Source organism: Gossypium hirsutum, chromosome D08 (genome assembly GCF_007990345.1).
Source record: "Gossypium hirsutum isolate 1008001.06 chromosome D08, Gossypium_hirsutum_v2.1, whole genome shotgun sequence".
In the NCBI taxonomy this organism is placed as follows: domain Eukaryota; kingdom Viridiplantae; phylum Streptophyta; class Magnoliopsida; order Malvales; family Malvaceae; genus Gossypium; species Gossypium hirsutum.
In genome coordinates, this window is record NC_053444.1 from 6,392,481 (window position 1) to 6,408,149 (window position 15,669).

Here is a 15,669-nt window from a genome sequence, read left to right on the forward strand (position 1 = left end):
TTTTTTAAATATTAAAAATATAATAATAAGTTTCTTTACTCTTTGAAAATTTAAAATTTAATCTCTGTACTTTTACTTTTACTTCTATGAATTTGGTTTCAAATTTCAAAATTTAAGTCCAACTATTAACACTATTAATTTTTTTTGTTAAATTCAGGTTAAATACAACATCATTTTTTTAATTACATGACTATCAAGTGAACAATTTTTTTTATTTCAACGGCTACCAAGTGAGTATTTTTTTTTATTTCAAAATATCACACCAATAAATCTAACAAAAAAAATTAATTGTGTTAATAGTTGGACATGAATTTTGAAATATGAAAAATAGAGAGACTGAATTCTTGGAAATAAAAGAACAAGAGTTAAATTCTAAATTTTTAAAAAGCATAGGGACTTATGATATATTTAAACTTTCTTTTCCTTTTATCAGTAAAATACTTTAAAGATCAATAAAGAAAGAATTTCATGATAATAATTTTTACAATTACCACAATATATAACATCCGCAATTACAATAAAAAAGAAACTATGCAGTTGTAAAATAATTTTGAAACTTCCTAAATATGAAACTGTAATGTAAACAACATGCATGAATTAAGTATAGTACAATTAATAATTTAGCTAAAATAAATAAATAAATAAATAAATAAAAGAATGCATGAAAATTTAACATGGAACATTAGAAAGAATCTAAATCTTGGCATGGACGATCCGTGGGTTGCAAGGTAGCAATCTCTTTGATGATCTGAGATTTATCGGCTTCAAACTGTTCATCCTCTGCAACATATATATATATTTACCATTTACTTACAATATTTGATACTTAAAATAAAAATAAAAATTTCATTATATATATTACCTTTATCAATGTTGAATTCGCCAAAGAATCGAAGAAGTTTGCTTCTATTTGTGACAAGGACACTGATGATCTCTGGAGGCTTATTATGATTTGCAACAAATAACTACGAAATAGTGAAAATAAATAAATAAATAAATAAATAATAAAAGGGCAAAATCTGCAATTGCAAATAGGATTCAAGCTATGTGATGATTAAGCTTTATTCCAAAACTATGTTGTCTATGTTCTAATTGACATTTCTTCAAGAATTTTTTTTTTGATTAAGTTAGAAGTTATTCCAGTCAAGTATTAGATGCTCGAATTTAGCTTGTTCAATTATACAATGACCAAGCGAAATTCAAGTTTTTGTTTTTAAAAGAGAAAATCTTATTTACACTCTAGTGTCAAAATATACGTAGCAAAACCATCATTCACCTTGAACACATGAAATGTATCCAGTTTTATTGTCTTGTTTGAGTCCTGCACATTGATGAACCAAAATGATCACATCGAAACATATATTTTATATATATACATACAGTATAAGCAGAGGCACATAACGTGATTAAAGGAGAAAAGAGTACCCTAAGAAGATTCATCATGATCCTCATGTGATCTAAGGAAGTCACATAACGAACCATCACAGCAGAATTCGAGCGATCTAACAACATATCTCCAAGGAGCTGCAACATCAAAAGCAACAACTATGAAGTGTTAAATAAACTTAAATGAAAGTTAAGAGTCATGTAAGTGAAAGGTCAAGAGTTGAAAGGTCAAGAGTTATATTGTTTTTTTAATGGGTTTAAATTAGTAGTTTTTTGTTTAGGAAAATGAAAGGCCAAGAGTCATTGGTTTATGGTTATTATTAGATTTTAATATTTTTAATTTTTGTTGTTTTAAATGGTAAACTATAGCCTATAAATAGTTTGTAAGCTTTTGATTTTATATGAGAGAACAATTTTATATTGAGAACATTTTCCACAATTTGGTATCTGAGCTATGGAGAGTGTGACTAGTAATGTGCCATTGCCTCGACTAACAAAGGTGAACTATGAGAATTGGAGCATCCAAATGAAAGCTCTTCTCGGGTCTCAAGATGGTTGGGAAGTGGTCCAAGAAGGTTTCGTAGAACCGACAACTACTGCGGGATATACGGCGGCTCAAAACAAGGCGTTGAAAGAAATGCGGTCGAAAGATAAGGCGGCATTGTACATGTTATTTCGAGCCGTTGATGAGTCGGGCTTTGAGAAGATTGCAAGTGCGACAACTTCAAAAGAAGCGTGAGACATTTTAGCAAAGGTGTACAAAGGAGCCGACCGAGTTAAACAAGTCCGACTTCAAACTCTTCGTGGCGAGCTGGAAGGCATGAAGATGAAGGAATCAGAAGGTGTCTCCGACTACATCACGCGTGTTCAAACCGTGGTGAACCAACTTAACCGAAACGGAGAAGCGTTAACTGATGCATGAGTTGTGGAGAAGATTTTGAGATCGTTAACTGACAGTTTCGAAAATGTCGTATGTGCCATAGAAGAGTCAAAAGATCTAGCAACGCTTACAGTCGATGAACTCGCCGGTTCTCTCGAGGCACATGAACAACGTAAGAAGAAGAAGAAAGAGGAGACACTCGAGCAAGCACTTCAAACCAAGGCATCAATCAAAGACGAAAAGGTTCTCTATTCTCAAAGCTTTCGAGGTAGAGGCCGTGGTCGTGGAGATCGAGGAAATGGTCGTGGTGGAAAAGGTCGTGGTCAAGAAGGGAATTATGAAGAGAAGGAGCATTCAAACCAACAAAATTGGCGGGGAAGAAGACGTGGTCGTGGAAGAGGCGGATGGTCGAATTATTCCAATGTCGAGTGCTACAAGTGTGGCAAATATGGTCACTATGCGAAGGATTGTAACTCTGATAAGTGTTACAATTGTGGTAAGGCGGGACACTTCGCGAAAGAATGTCGCTTCTCGAAAAAGGTGGAAGAGACAACCAACCTAACCACGGAAAATAAGGAGGCAAAAGAAGGTTTTCTCTTGATGGCACACAACGAAGTCAACACCAACAACAACATGGTGTGGTACCTTGACACGGGTGCAAGCAACCATATGTGTGGGCTCAAGCACCTATTCAAAGAGATGCAAAAGGTTGAAACGGGACATGTGTCATTTGGAGATGCGTCGAAGGTTGAGGTAAAAGGCCAAGGTACCATTTGTTATTTACAAAATGATGGGTTAATTGGGTCAATCCATGATGTGTATTACGTACCAGACCTCAAAAGCAACATTTTGAGTATGGGGCAACTCATGGAAAAATGTTATTCGGTACTTATGAAAGATCGGGTGTTACACTTGAAAGATAAGGAAGGGTGTTTGGTCGCTCGAGTTGAAATGGAGAGAAATCGCATGTTCAGGTTGAATCTGAGAAGTGTTCGAGGAAAATGTTTGCGAGTTGATGTTGAAGACAAGGCGTTGCTATGGCATCTCCGTTTTGGCCATCTACATTATGGTGGTCTAAACGAGTTGGCAAAGAAGAATTTGGTGCATGGGCTACCAGACATGGACTATGAGGGAAAATTTTGTGAAGAATGTGTGCTCAGTAAGCATGCGAGAACTTCGTTTCAAAATAAGGCAGAATATCAGGCTAAGCAACTTCTCGAATTGATTCATACCGACATATGTAGACCAATCACCCCTGAATCTTTTAGCGGTAAAAGGTATTTCATTTCTTTTATCGATGATTTCTCACGAAAAACTTGGGTTTATTTTCTTAAAGAAAAATCCGAGGCATTGGAGGTGTTCAAAAAGTTCAAAGTGATGGTGGAAAAAACAACTGGTAGACACATCAAATCTGTACGATCTGATAGAGGTGGCGAGTATACTTCGACGGCTTTCATGGAGTATTGTGAGGAGCAAGGCATAAGACGATTCCTAACCGCACCGTACTCTCCCCAACAAAATGGTGTGGCCGAGAGGAAGAATCGGACTATTCTCGACATGGTTCGATCAATGCTCAAGAGCAAGAAGATGCCGAAGGAATTTTGGGCGGAAGCCGTGCAATGTGCCATCTATGTGCAAAATCGATGTCCACATGCGAAGTTGGATGATCAAACACCACAAGAAGCTTGGAGCGGACAAAAACCATCAATTTCTCATCTTAAAGTATTCGGTAGTGAGGCCTATGCACATGTGCCGGATCAGCGAAAAATGAGGCTCGAAGACAAAAGCAAAATGTTTATTTTTATTGGGTATGATGAGAAAACAAAAGGATACAAGCTACTCGACCCGATAAGTAAGAAGGTTGTGGTAAGTCGTGATGTACGATTCAATGAAGCAAGCGAGTGGGATTGGAATAACTCAACGGAGGTTATCACCAAAGATGGAGGATCATCAATCGCTACACCAACAATCATACCAACAAATCCTGAAACTACCGATGATGAAGATGAACCGCAACAACCAAAAATGCGAAGTTTGCAAGATTTGTATGATTCAACAAATGAGGTACATATTGTATGTCTTTTGGCAGATTCCGAGATTATAAGTTTTGAAGAGGCTGCACGGGACAAGAAGTGGCAAACTGCTATGGATGAGGAGATTAAAGCAATTGACCGCAACAACACATGGGAGTTAACAGAATTGCCGAAAGGAAGTCAACCCATTGGTGTGAAGTGGGTGTTCAAAAGAAAGATGAATGCTCAAGGCGAGTTAGAACGGTACAAGGCGCGACTTGTTGCAAAGGGATATAAGCAAAAGGAGGGGATCGATTATGATGAGGTATTTGCTCCTGTTGTAAGAATGGAGACAATCCGGCTGCTCATTGCACAAGCGGCACAATTTAAATGGCCAATATTTCAAATGGATGTCAAGTCGGCATTCTTGAATGGTGTGCTCGAAGAAGAAGTCTACATCGAACAACCACCCGGGTACATGAAAAATGGAGAGGAGAAAAAGGTGCTGAAATTAAAGAAGGCACTTTACGGGTTGAAGCAAGCACCGCGGGCATGGAATACTCGTATCGATACATACTTCAAGGAGAATGGGCTCAAACAATGTCCTTATGAACATGCCCTCTACGTGAAGAAGAATGGAGGTAATATGTTATTTGTTGCTCTTTATGTCGATGACCTCATTTTTATGGGGAACAATGGTAAGATGATACTGGATTTTAAGAGCAAAATGACACAAGAATTCGAGATGACAGATTTGGGTTTAATGAAATTTTTCCTTGGTTTGGAGGTTCGACAAGACAGGACAGGTATTTTTGTGTCACAGGAGGCATATGCAAAGGAAATTTTGAAGAAGTACAAGATGACACATTGCAACTCGGTATCAACACCAATGGAACCAGGTGTAAAACTCTCGAAATTCGATGGAGGAGAACGAGTCGACGCAAGTAAATACCGAAGTTTGGTGGGAAGCCTTCGCTATCTCACTTGCACAAGGCCTGACATTTCGCTAAGTGTTGGCATTGTAAGTCGGTTCATGGAGGAGCCAGTTTATTCACATTGGAAGGCGTTGAAGCGAATCCTACGGTACATTCAAGGAACGGTGTCACACGGGTTATTTTATTCAAATATGGAAGATTACAAGTTGATTGGGTATTCCGACAGTGATTGGTGCGGAGACTTAGATGATCAGAAAAGTACATCGGGATATGTGTTCTTTATGGGTAACACAGCATTTGCTTGGCTTTCAAAGAAGCAACCAATCGTGACACTATCGACATGTGAAGCTGAATATGTGGCAGCATCTTGGTGTGTGTGTCACGCTATATGACTCAGAAATTTGTTGGGTGAGTTGGAGCAACAACAACTTGGTGCAACTGAGATACGAGTTGACAATAAATCAGCGATTGAGTTGGCAAGGAACCCAGTGAATCATGAGAGAAGCAAACACATTGACATTCGTTTTCATTTCATCCGAGATCATGTAAAGGAAGGAAGTGTGAAATTAGTGCACGTGGCAAGTCGGGACCAAGTCGCGGATATCTTTACAAAACCGCTACCGATGATACTCTTCGACAACTACAAGAAATTAATCGGCATGAAGGATGGCAGAAGCATTTAAGTTTACAGGGGAATTTTGTTAAATAAACTTAAATGAAAGTTAAGAGTCATGTAAGTGAAAGGTCAAGAGTTGAAAGGTCAAGAGTTATATTGTTTTTTTAATGGGTTTAAATTAGTAGTTTTTTGTTTAGGAAAATGAAAGGTCAAGAGTCATTGGTTTATGGTTATTATTAGATTTTAATATTTTCAATTTTTGTTGTTTTAAATGGTAAACTATAGCCTATAAATAGTTTGTAAGCTTTTGATTTTATATGAGAGAACAATTTTATATTGAGAACATTTTCCACATGAAGTTGGTAAACTTAGTTTTATTTGAAAACCCAAAGTTCTTAAAACATTTCACCAACAACAATCATCTGATATACCTTCACAGCATGTCGTCTGGTTATGTAGCTTTCGGATTGCAGCAATTGTGAATTGTATTCCTGGAAAAACTGTAAGAAAGGGAAGAAAGTAATGTATTTAGCTTGTAATATATAAAACCCGAATTAGAATAACTTTGATCTTAGCTGTTGCAATATGATGTTATGATTGTTATTTTGCGGTTTCGGCTTTTTTCACTATCGATATTTACTGCAGTTGATGTGTGATTGATTAGCAGTACTTTGTAATGATTAACTCACAACCATGTTTTACATGTATATATACATATATAATCATAGTATGATGTTTTACTGTTAAGTACTACCATGATCACAACGACCGCGGTTCGTCTATGTCTCAACCAAAATGAACATGATATGATTCAAAACACATGGATCATGAATTCATACCTCTGAAAGTACATGTTCTTACATTACTCACTACTATATATCATACATGGAAATAATTTTAACATAGATACTAATATATATGTGTGTGTGTGTGTGGAATACAACACTTTACCCAGTCATAATTTGCAGAAAGAAATTCAGCCACAGTGGATTTATGCCTTGTCAAAAGCTCCTGCAGAAATGTGTTTGTGTCAGTCAGATCAGTTCATTTGTATGTTCTTTGGCACAAATAAAGCACACATATGCAAGAACAATGAAGGACAAAAAAGGAAAAGAAAAGAAAAGACAAAATGATACTCAACTTTAAAAGTGGCTTGAACATCTGAAGCAATGTCGAAATTCGGATTTTGCAGATATCCGAAAAACTTCTTCATATGATCTGATTCCAAGACATACCTGTAAAATCAACCCACAAAAGTATCATTTAAGCCCTTTTTTCCCCATAGTTTTATAATAAGTCATATTAGACGGTTTTAAACTTAACCTGAATCTATTAACAGATCAGTTGTGTGTATGCAAATCAGCAGCTATGGAATATGATAAAAGATTATACCTATATTCCTTTTAATTCTTAGCATATAATGGATTATGAAAGAATTTGCAGCAAATCAGTGTTGAAGAGCTTGATACCCTTTTTTTTATCCACAATATTAAGCTAAGCGTATTAATTGATATATTTGATCTTCATCTATCATCGGCCAGAAATTTTATTCAAGTTTCAGATATAAAGTTTTAGCATTATTAGCAAGAATAACATTTCTAAGAAGCTTTTTATCGAACAATTTGGAAACAAAATCACAAATTAACCTTCTTTTTTTCTTACCTAGCAACATTCTGATGGCGGATGCACTCCCTTAAGATTGCACCATATGTCCAAGCAATATCACTGTCTTCATAACTGATTACCACATCAAAACAATACAATCATCGTTCAAATATAGTATCCGAGTATGGATTCGAATACCAATACCCTATATTACTCGGATTCAAGAAAAAATACAATAAAATCTTACCCTGGTACCAAAATATCCATGATATCCAAGTTATTTTCCAGATACTCAGAAGCAATTACTTTTGAATTCACCCTTTGTCTTTGTAAATTAGCAATCACATGGGTAGCATTTTGACGTGCCTGCAAATCAATTTCAAGGCGCGAAACTCAATAATTACGAAAGAAAAAGAAAAAGAAAAGGTTCATCTATTGATACTTACCCCAGAATCCAAACTTGGAAGACAATTGATTAGAAGCCGAAATGTATCCTTCTGAAAGAATTCTTTGGTTACTTGTGCACATGCTTCTGCATTTGGCTCTATCTGTCCATCCCCAAAAAGAACAGTTCTTATATCCAAGAGCAGTTTATCCAGTTCTCCAATCTGCACAATTCATATAATATAAATCCATTATTCAGTGCTCAATTTGCTACAATAATTAACAATCTTATTCAAAACACCAACCTGCTTTTTTCATATAATTGAAACATACTTAGCGAAAAAAGAAGAATCAAAAAACGAAAACCGACCTTCTCTGCTCGTTTCTTTTCCCGGGTCTCGGTGTTGCCGAGAACGAAAACAAGAAGCTCATGCAGATGCTGCACCATCTCCACCGGGGTCCGAGGTTTCGACTTGAACAACCCCTTCATTTTTCTTGATCCTTGATCCCTAAATCCTTCAAATCTTTTTTCTTCTAACACCTAAAATATTATCCCGTTTCACAATGTAGATTGCATGATTCTTAGGGTTTTAGAAGAGGTGGATTGATTTGATACCAAATCGAAATTTGCATGGTTAGTTAGTTAGTTATATAAATTGTAGTACGTGAAACCAAAGGCTTGCATGCGTTGGATGTTAAAACACCTCAAATTCATTAATGGGGAAATTGATAATTTTTGTTCATCTTTATTTAGTTAACATTTTTATTCCTATAATTAAAAAAGAGTTAAATACAACATTCTCTAATTCGGATTAAATTAATATATTTTATATTTTTAATTTTCAATTTTTTATATAATATTAGTGGTGGGGTAATACAATTTGAATTCGTGTCAAACAAATATTTAGTAAGAACTTTAATCACCGCTTCATACAAGTTCATACCCGTACCTAAAACGATTTTGATACAATAGCATATTTTTTACTCATACCCAAGACTAACAAAAATTATGGATTTGTAACCGATTGAATCTTAACTTGGTTGGTATCGACATTGTTACCAATATAGAGAGACGTGAGCTCGAGCGCGTTTATCCTCCTATTTAAGGGTTGGTATTATATTAAAAAAATTATGGATTTATAAAACTATAATTAAGAATATTAATAATCTATTGATTTGAGCTTTAATTTAATCGACAACGTTACTATTGCAATAATCAAGGGGGATTGGAGTTCGAGTATGTATAAACATGTATTATCTCCCATCTTATAGGGTATTAAGAATTTACGGGTAGTATAAGAATCGTGCTTAAAAAAAGAATATTAATGAATCCGAATCAACCAGTTTTACCCTTAAGAGATCCATTTAAGGATGATATCGCTTTAATTATCAATTTTTAAAATTTTTCATACTTTCCATCATAATTTGATTCAATTTTCAGTTTTTTCATATTAATTATTGGTTTTAGAATTTAAATTTTTTTTAACAAAATGAGATTTATTTTAATTCTAATTTTTTTCAGAAAAGTTTATTTTATGTCTCTTGAATATTATTTGACAAAGTTTTAAAATTTTGTCAAAAAATATTAAAAAAAAATTTCAAGTCAATAAAAAATAATCAATAACATTTATATGATATTTTTTATATAGAACTGATAAGTTTTTCTTTCACTATTTAAATATAGAATATTTATTTTATATCATAAAATATTAAAATTAATTATAAATTAAATAAAAAAGTAAAATTCAGTTCAATTTCAGATAATTGCGATTTTTTTGACTTGCATTATATAAACCATCCACACACTTTGGTTTGAGTTGGTTTTCAATTTTTTTCTTGTTAAACCCTAAATTCATTTACAATTTTAAAGTGTAAACTATAAAACCAAATTATATATATTCAATTGAGATATATATCTTATTATGTTTTACTTATATAAGTATTTATTTTCTTAACAAATTAACTTTTATTATGAATAAAAGGTGTTAGAGGGAGCAAATACCTGAATCAGCTTAAGAAACTGACCATGATCATAGCCAAGAGACAAACTCAACGCATGTACAATGCCTACACCATTTTGAAGCACCCCTAAGCTTTAATCCATCTCAACTAAATTCAAACCAAGCAAAAAATACACCTCAAGACTCATGTGTATGAAGAAGTGTAAATGGTGGCCTTTTCTAGAATTCAATCCTTCATCAAGTTGAGTGCATTAGAATACCATATCATAATTCATCTACTTGGAACTTAACCCATGTTTCTTACTATATAAAACCTTCTCTTGACATCATTATCATTAAACCCTAAACCCTAAACCCCAACGAATCCCCTAGAGACCCCGGCCACGTCTCAAGACTCAATGCTTTTTCTATTTCGTTTGCATTTCAACTAGCTTGCTCAGCAACACTTTTTCATCACCTAAAGCTATCAAGTCCAACTCCTTTCCAAGAGTCGAGGTTGCTTTTGCTTCGGCTAGTAGAGCTACTTCCTCTTGTTGCCGTAAACCCTGTTTCAATTAACAGTATAAGTGTACATAAGTGCTATACAGGAAATAAAGAACCTATAAAGCCAAATGCTGAGAGGGTTTGAAGATTGGAATGGGCCAAGCTTCAGAAGAGAAAGGTGTCTTATATGTAGGACAATGTTATCTTTCTCAAACTCCAACAATGTGTTATCGTTTCAACAAGATTTTTGTTTGGAAAATTTTAAATCCATAGGAATTGCAGATGTGATGGTCAGAAAATTTTTGGGTAAACAATCATTAATTTAATTTGATCAGGAAGAAATGAAGTGCTGATGCTTACAATGGTAATGGGAATGGTTATAATTTTGGCAAAGAACTACAACTTGAAGAATCGATGGTGTTCCACTACAATAACCTCATCTTTGTGAATATTGTTGTCAACAGGGGCGTTGTGTTGAAAATTGAAGATGAACATCTAGAGGGCCAATATTTTTCTCGAAAAAATCAACAGGATTATTATTTTGTCATGTGGTGATGATATTATTTATTTATGCTCTTGTATGTCTAACTTAGATTTGATTATTATTACTGTCGAAAATATTTTGGATTTCATTTGTTTCAAGTTATGTTTTATTTGTTGTTTGAATAAGAGTTGAACAACATAGTTTATGTGAGAATTTACAAGGAGAGAAAGAAAATCAACTCATGTTAATTCAATTTAGATTCATCAATTTTACATCTACGGAGCCTAAGGGTGAAGCCAGAAATTATTTTGAGGGAGGCTGCATTAAATTGTATATTTTTATGATAACTTATATCTTATATTTTTATAATTTTGGGGGTAAAGTGCAATTTTACTATTACTCATTTAAAATTTTATAAATTATAAAGGGGTTTAAATGAAAAATTTTCCATTTTAAGGGGGCCAAGGTCTTTGCCAACCCCCTAACTTCACTATTGACAGAGAGTCTCACTCAAAGAATGATTTTATTAGCAGTTAACATAATAGAACTCTTAAATTAAGTCCAATCTACCCTAAGGCCAGTGGATAATTGCAGCCTCAAAATTGCACCCAATTATTAGAATCACTCTCCTAAAACCTCATAATACAATCAATTAAACTTTTCAAAGAATGTTTAAGAAAAGAGTATCAAAATACTGATTACATGATCAACTCCATGGCAAATAAGTCTCCTAAAGTAAATCTGATCAACAACTTATCCTTTAATATATCAAGAAGTTCTGATTGAAGTAAAACTTTTAATTCAAGTCAAAATTGTCACCTCAATTGGATAACTTTAAACTATTTCAAATATAGATTTTCTTTGTTCACAAAAACATGTCCAATGTATCCTCTATTTGCTGCTTAATTGGAAATATTTATATATTATCTTTATACAAGTTAAAATTGCCAACAAAATAAGATATATTTTATATGTATAAAATCTTTTATTAAAGAGTGAATGAATAGTTAGCTTAGAGGGGTGTAGCTAGGGGCTGTAGGGGTTCTGGCCCCCTAAAATAATTTTTTTATTTAAGTTTTTTAAAATTTTAAAAATTTTAAATTAATAAAGATAAAATTACACTTTATTCTTCTAAAAATAATAAAAATTTAATTTAATCCTTTAAAAATTATAAATTCTATTCAAATGGTAAAATTACATTTTTCTTGAAATATAATTTTGACCCTCTAGAAAAATTTTCTAACTTCGTTATTGTTTACTTGAACAATTTGATTTCTTATTTTAATTGGATAGGCGAATGTATATCAATTTTATTTTTAATAAAAATGTGGGATTTTGAGATTATGCAATTAATTTTTTTATTATAAATATTGTTTTAAACCTAAAATAAAATTAAATGAGGCCATTGTGATGATATCGTATAATCAGATCGCTAGCTAATGGGATCACCCATAATTTGAGGCAATATTGTGAGATAGAAACGATCTCTCCCTACACTCAAGCTCTTCCTTCCATGGCTAATAACTGAAGCTTTCCATTTGTGACATGGGACACTACTATTATTTCGGATCACCAGATGACCATTTCTTAACCCTTTCCCTGTTCCAACAACCAAGGACCACGACCACCTCAAAAACCTACCCGCCCCCTTACACTCTCTTTTAGCCTTTGCCTCCTTCCTTCATTTTTGAGTTTTTTTTTTCAACAAAATCAAAAACCAAAAGTGGACCAATAGTTGCAGACACATCATGCCTTTCCCATGGCGTCCTTTGGTTTCATGACTCTTTTCTTCTGTCTTCTTATCCACAGACATTGATTATTATTATTATTATTATTATTATTATTATTATTATTATTATTATTATTCTCGTTAGCTGTCTCTCCTCGACAACGCTTTGATGTTTGGTACTGCATTTTGATGTTGTGTTGGATGAGCAGTTGATGTCTTTGGCCGTTGGAGCTGGTCCAAGTTCCAGTAATATGGATGACAAAGCGGGCTCTGCTGAAAAAACGACCACCAACCACCGTCCAGAGAGCGATGATGATAACGAAGAGGAGAATCGCAATTTGCATTTGGGTCCTCAGTACACTCTCAAAGAACAGCTTGAAAAAGATAAGGTTAAATCTTCTTTTTTTTTTGGTACACACACACACACACACACACACACACACATATCCATTACATTTTACATGCATGCATGAATGCCTACAATTTTACTATCATTATTCTATGTTGGTGAATGTTGCGTGAGTGTAGGATGATGAGAGCTTAAGGAAATGGAAAGAACAGCTTCTTGGAGGTGTGGATATTAATAACATTGGAGGTACTTATTATGTTTAGTTAGATTGTGTGTATATATATATGAGCTAATTTTAAAGAATTTGCAGAATTTGACATGGAAATAATGGTCTCCATTATATTACAGAAACACTTGAACCGGAAGTGAAGTTCCTTAGTGTGGCAATCGTGTCACCAGATAGGGAAGACATAGTTCTTTCAATCCCTGCAGATGGAAAGCCCGAGGGTTTATGGTTTACACTGAAAGAAGCTAGCCATTATCGCTTGAAGTTCTCTTTCCAAGTTAGCAACAACATTGTATCTGGTCTCAGGTACACTAACACTGTCTGGAAAACTGGTGTCAAAGGTAAACATTAATTCTAAACCCTCTCAATATGTAATAATAATTCATCCCCCAAAACTGTTTCCAACATAATAAAATTCAATCCTTTTCTTTTGGGGTTTCAGTTGACAGCACAAAAGATATGATTGGAACTTTTAGTCCTCAGTTAGAGCCTTACACACATGAAATGCCCGAAGAGACAGCCCCTTCTGGTTTTTTGGCTAGAGGATCATACACTGCAAAATCAAAGGTTTGTATGTTAACATACTTGTATCCGACATTGATTATGTCTAAATTCGAGTAACATAGTTTGTTGTATTTGTTTCAGTTCCTTGATGATGATAACAAGTGCTACTTGGAGATCAACTATACATTTGATATCCGAAAAGATTGGGCTGCTACTGAATAATAGATCAGCTCCAAGAACCCTTCATTCAGTGCTTCATGTTCTTATTATGCTTATATATATATATTCACTTTCAGACAATTTTCAAGCAGCTAGTTTTTTCCCAAAATAAACGCAAGTGATGAGAGATGACAAGATTTTCACTTGATTAGCCTTTTTTGGTAGGGACATTTTGATAATTAATGATGTCTAGAACTCTGGATGTTGTTCATGTTCTGTTCTTGCATTCCATCTATGTGCATATATAAGAAATGAGTGATCAGTCATTGATTTTTTCTTTTTGTCATGTTTTATATCATCAAACTGCTCTCTCTCTCTTTATTACTCATCAACAAGTTTATTGTTTGGTTCACAGTTTAAGCTTTCACAAGAAAACGTTAAAAGTGAGTGATCTAGATTTAGATACAAAAGTGAAGTTTATATATCAAGCTGTGATAGGACTTAGATCCATGGTGGTTGGTTTCGTTCCGGTACCAGTTGTACCAGCCGATACACTCCGTTTCGAACATAAACTAGAGCAATATAATATAGGTTTCATTATGTCTCAAATTTTGGCCTATTTCACCTGTACTGACATATTCCGACCTGTTTCGTCTGTTTTCGACCAAAAAAGACGAACTGGCTACGGTAAGATCAGAAAAGAAAAAGAAGGAAGAAGAGAGAAAAGAGAATAAAAAAACAAAATTAAAATCTCAAATAGAAAAACAAAACATCACGGCAGATAAGTTTTGGGATTTTACAAGCTCAAAAATAATATTAATTTAATCTACAAATTTAATTTAAATAAGAAATATATTATATTTTAATATATATATTGATAATAATTAAAATTGTTAATAAATGAATAAATTAAATTTATTTTTATAAAAAATATTATTGTATTTATTATTAGTTATAAATAATAGTATGATACCTTTCAAAAAATAGTACTATGATATATTTACTATTACATATAAAATTATATAAAAAATAAAGGTAAGTATGTAACGGTACACCGAAACATATTGGTTTCGGTATGTATTAGTATCAATAGAACAACGGTATATCTATCATACGGTATTGACTAGTTTACTTAAATCACTTGTTGTATTAAGATTGATAGTGAATTATTTCTCTGAGTTAGGCTCTGTAAATATAGAGAAATCAAATCGTGTAAACAACTCAATTATGTTTTTCTTATTTCAAATACATATTCATATACAATCTTTTATGTTAAAACTTATAGTAAATAATTACAAATAAAATAAGTTGTACAAATTAAAGTGCCAGCTCTAGTGGTCACTGGAATTGAAACGAGAACGAAGAAAAACTTTGATTACTACATGTAAATAACTCGTGCCTTATAGTAAAGAAAGAACTTTACTAATTATGAGGTATGGTATTGTAGCTAGGGGTGAGTATTCGATCGAATCGAATCGAATCGAAAATTTTTGAGTTTATCGAGTTTTTGAATCTCATTTTATCATCCTAACTTTATTTGAAGTTTTCTCGAATCGAGTCGAGTGAGATTGAATTCGAATCGAATCGAATCGAATCGAATATTTGTTCGAGTTAAATTTTAAAAAATAATTTTGGGTCCTTGTAACCACAGTCACCCATTGTAATAAAATTTGTCCGCCTTAATCAAATTTTTTATTAACTTTCATCGCCTCATAATTTATTTATTAATTTTTTATATATTGGTTAGCTTCTTTGCTTGCTTAGTTGTTTCAATTATCTTCATATTCTTGTCACTATGTATTTTGGAATTAAAAAATATATCAAATGTAAAAATATGATTTTTTTAATAAAATTTATTTTAAAAATAAAATGTGAAATTGATACCAATATAAAATTTTAACACGAATATTTTATGGAATAATTAATAATTCAATTTTAATATAAATATTCAATATA

The 15,669-nt window shown here is 33.3% G+C and overlaps 2 protein-coding genes across 2 annotated transcripts; one reads left to right on the forward strand and one right to left on the reverse strand.

The window, feature by feature from the left end:
- Positions 1 to 487: 487 nt before the first annotated feature.
- On the reverse strand, positions 488 to 8,534 carry LOC107916296 (putative MO25-like protein At5g47540). The gene is made up of 11 exons (XM_016845487.2): positions 8,189 to 8,534; positions 7,881 to 8,042; positions 7,682 to 7,800; positions 7,492 to 7,566; positions 6,971 to 7,064; positions 6,781 to 6,840; positions 6,261 to 6,329; positions 1,426 to 1,524; positions 1,277 to 1,321; positions 863 to 965; positions 488 to 780 (listed from the first exon to the last, which is right to left on the reverse strand). The coding sequence occupies exons 1-11, from the start codon at positions 8,306 to 8,308 to the stop codon at positions 683 to 685; spliced, it is 1,044 nt and encodes a 347-aa protein (XP_016700976.1). The 5' UTR covers positions 8,309 to 8,534; the 3' UTR covers positions 488 to 682.
- A 3,857-nt stretch (positions 8,535 to 12,391) lies between these two features.
- On the forward strand, positions 12,392 to 14,046 carry LOC107918858 (rho GDP-dissociation inhibitor 1). The gene is made up of 5 exons (XM_016848442.2): positions 12,392 to 12,864; positions 13,004 to 13,070; positions 13,173 to 13,391; positions 13,493 to 13,617; positions 13,696 to 14,046. The coding sequence occupies exons 1-5, from the start codon at positions 12,688 to 12,690 to the stop codon at positions 13,774 to 13,776; spliced, it is 669 nt and encodes a 222-aa protein (XP_016703931.1). The 5' UTR covers positions 12,392 to 12,687; the 3' UTR covers positions 13,777 to 14,046.
- The last annotated feature ends 1,623 nt before the right edge of the window (positions 14,047 to 15,669 follow it).

Excerpts from the sequence above, each read along its gene's own strand:
- LOC107916296 (XM_016845487.2), bottom strand. The coding sequence starts at position 8,308 with ATGAAGGGGTTGTTCAAGTCGAAACCTCGGACCCCGGTGGAGATGGTG. Across the intron at positions 7,567-7,681 it reads ATGGATATTTTGGTACCAGG|TTATGAAGACAGTGATATTG; the intron begins GTAAGATTTTAT and ends TGTGGTAATCAG. Across the intron at positions 1,525-6,260 it reads CCAGACGACATGCTGTGAAG|CTCCTTGGAGATATGTTGTT; the intron begins GTATATCAGATG and ends TTGATGTTGCAG.
- LOC107918858 (XM_016848442.2), top strand. The coding sequence starts at position 12,688 with ATGTCTTTGGCCGTTGGAGCTGGTCCAAGTTCCAGTAATATGGATGAC. Across the intron at positions 12,865-13,003 it reads AACAGCTTGAAAAAGATAAG|GATGATGAGAGCTTAAGGAA; the intron begins GTTAAATCTTCT and ends GCGTGAGTGTAG. Across the intron at positions 13,392-13,492 it reads CTGGAAAACTGGTGTCAAAG|TTGACAGCACAAAAGATATG; the intron begins GTAAACATTAAT and ends TTGGGGTTTCAG.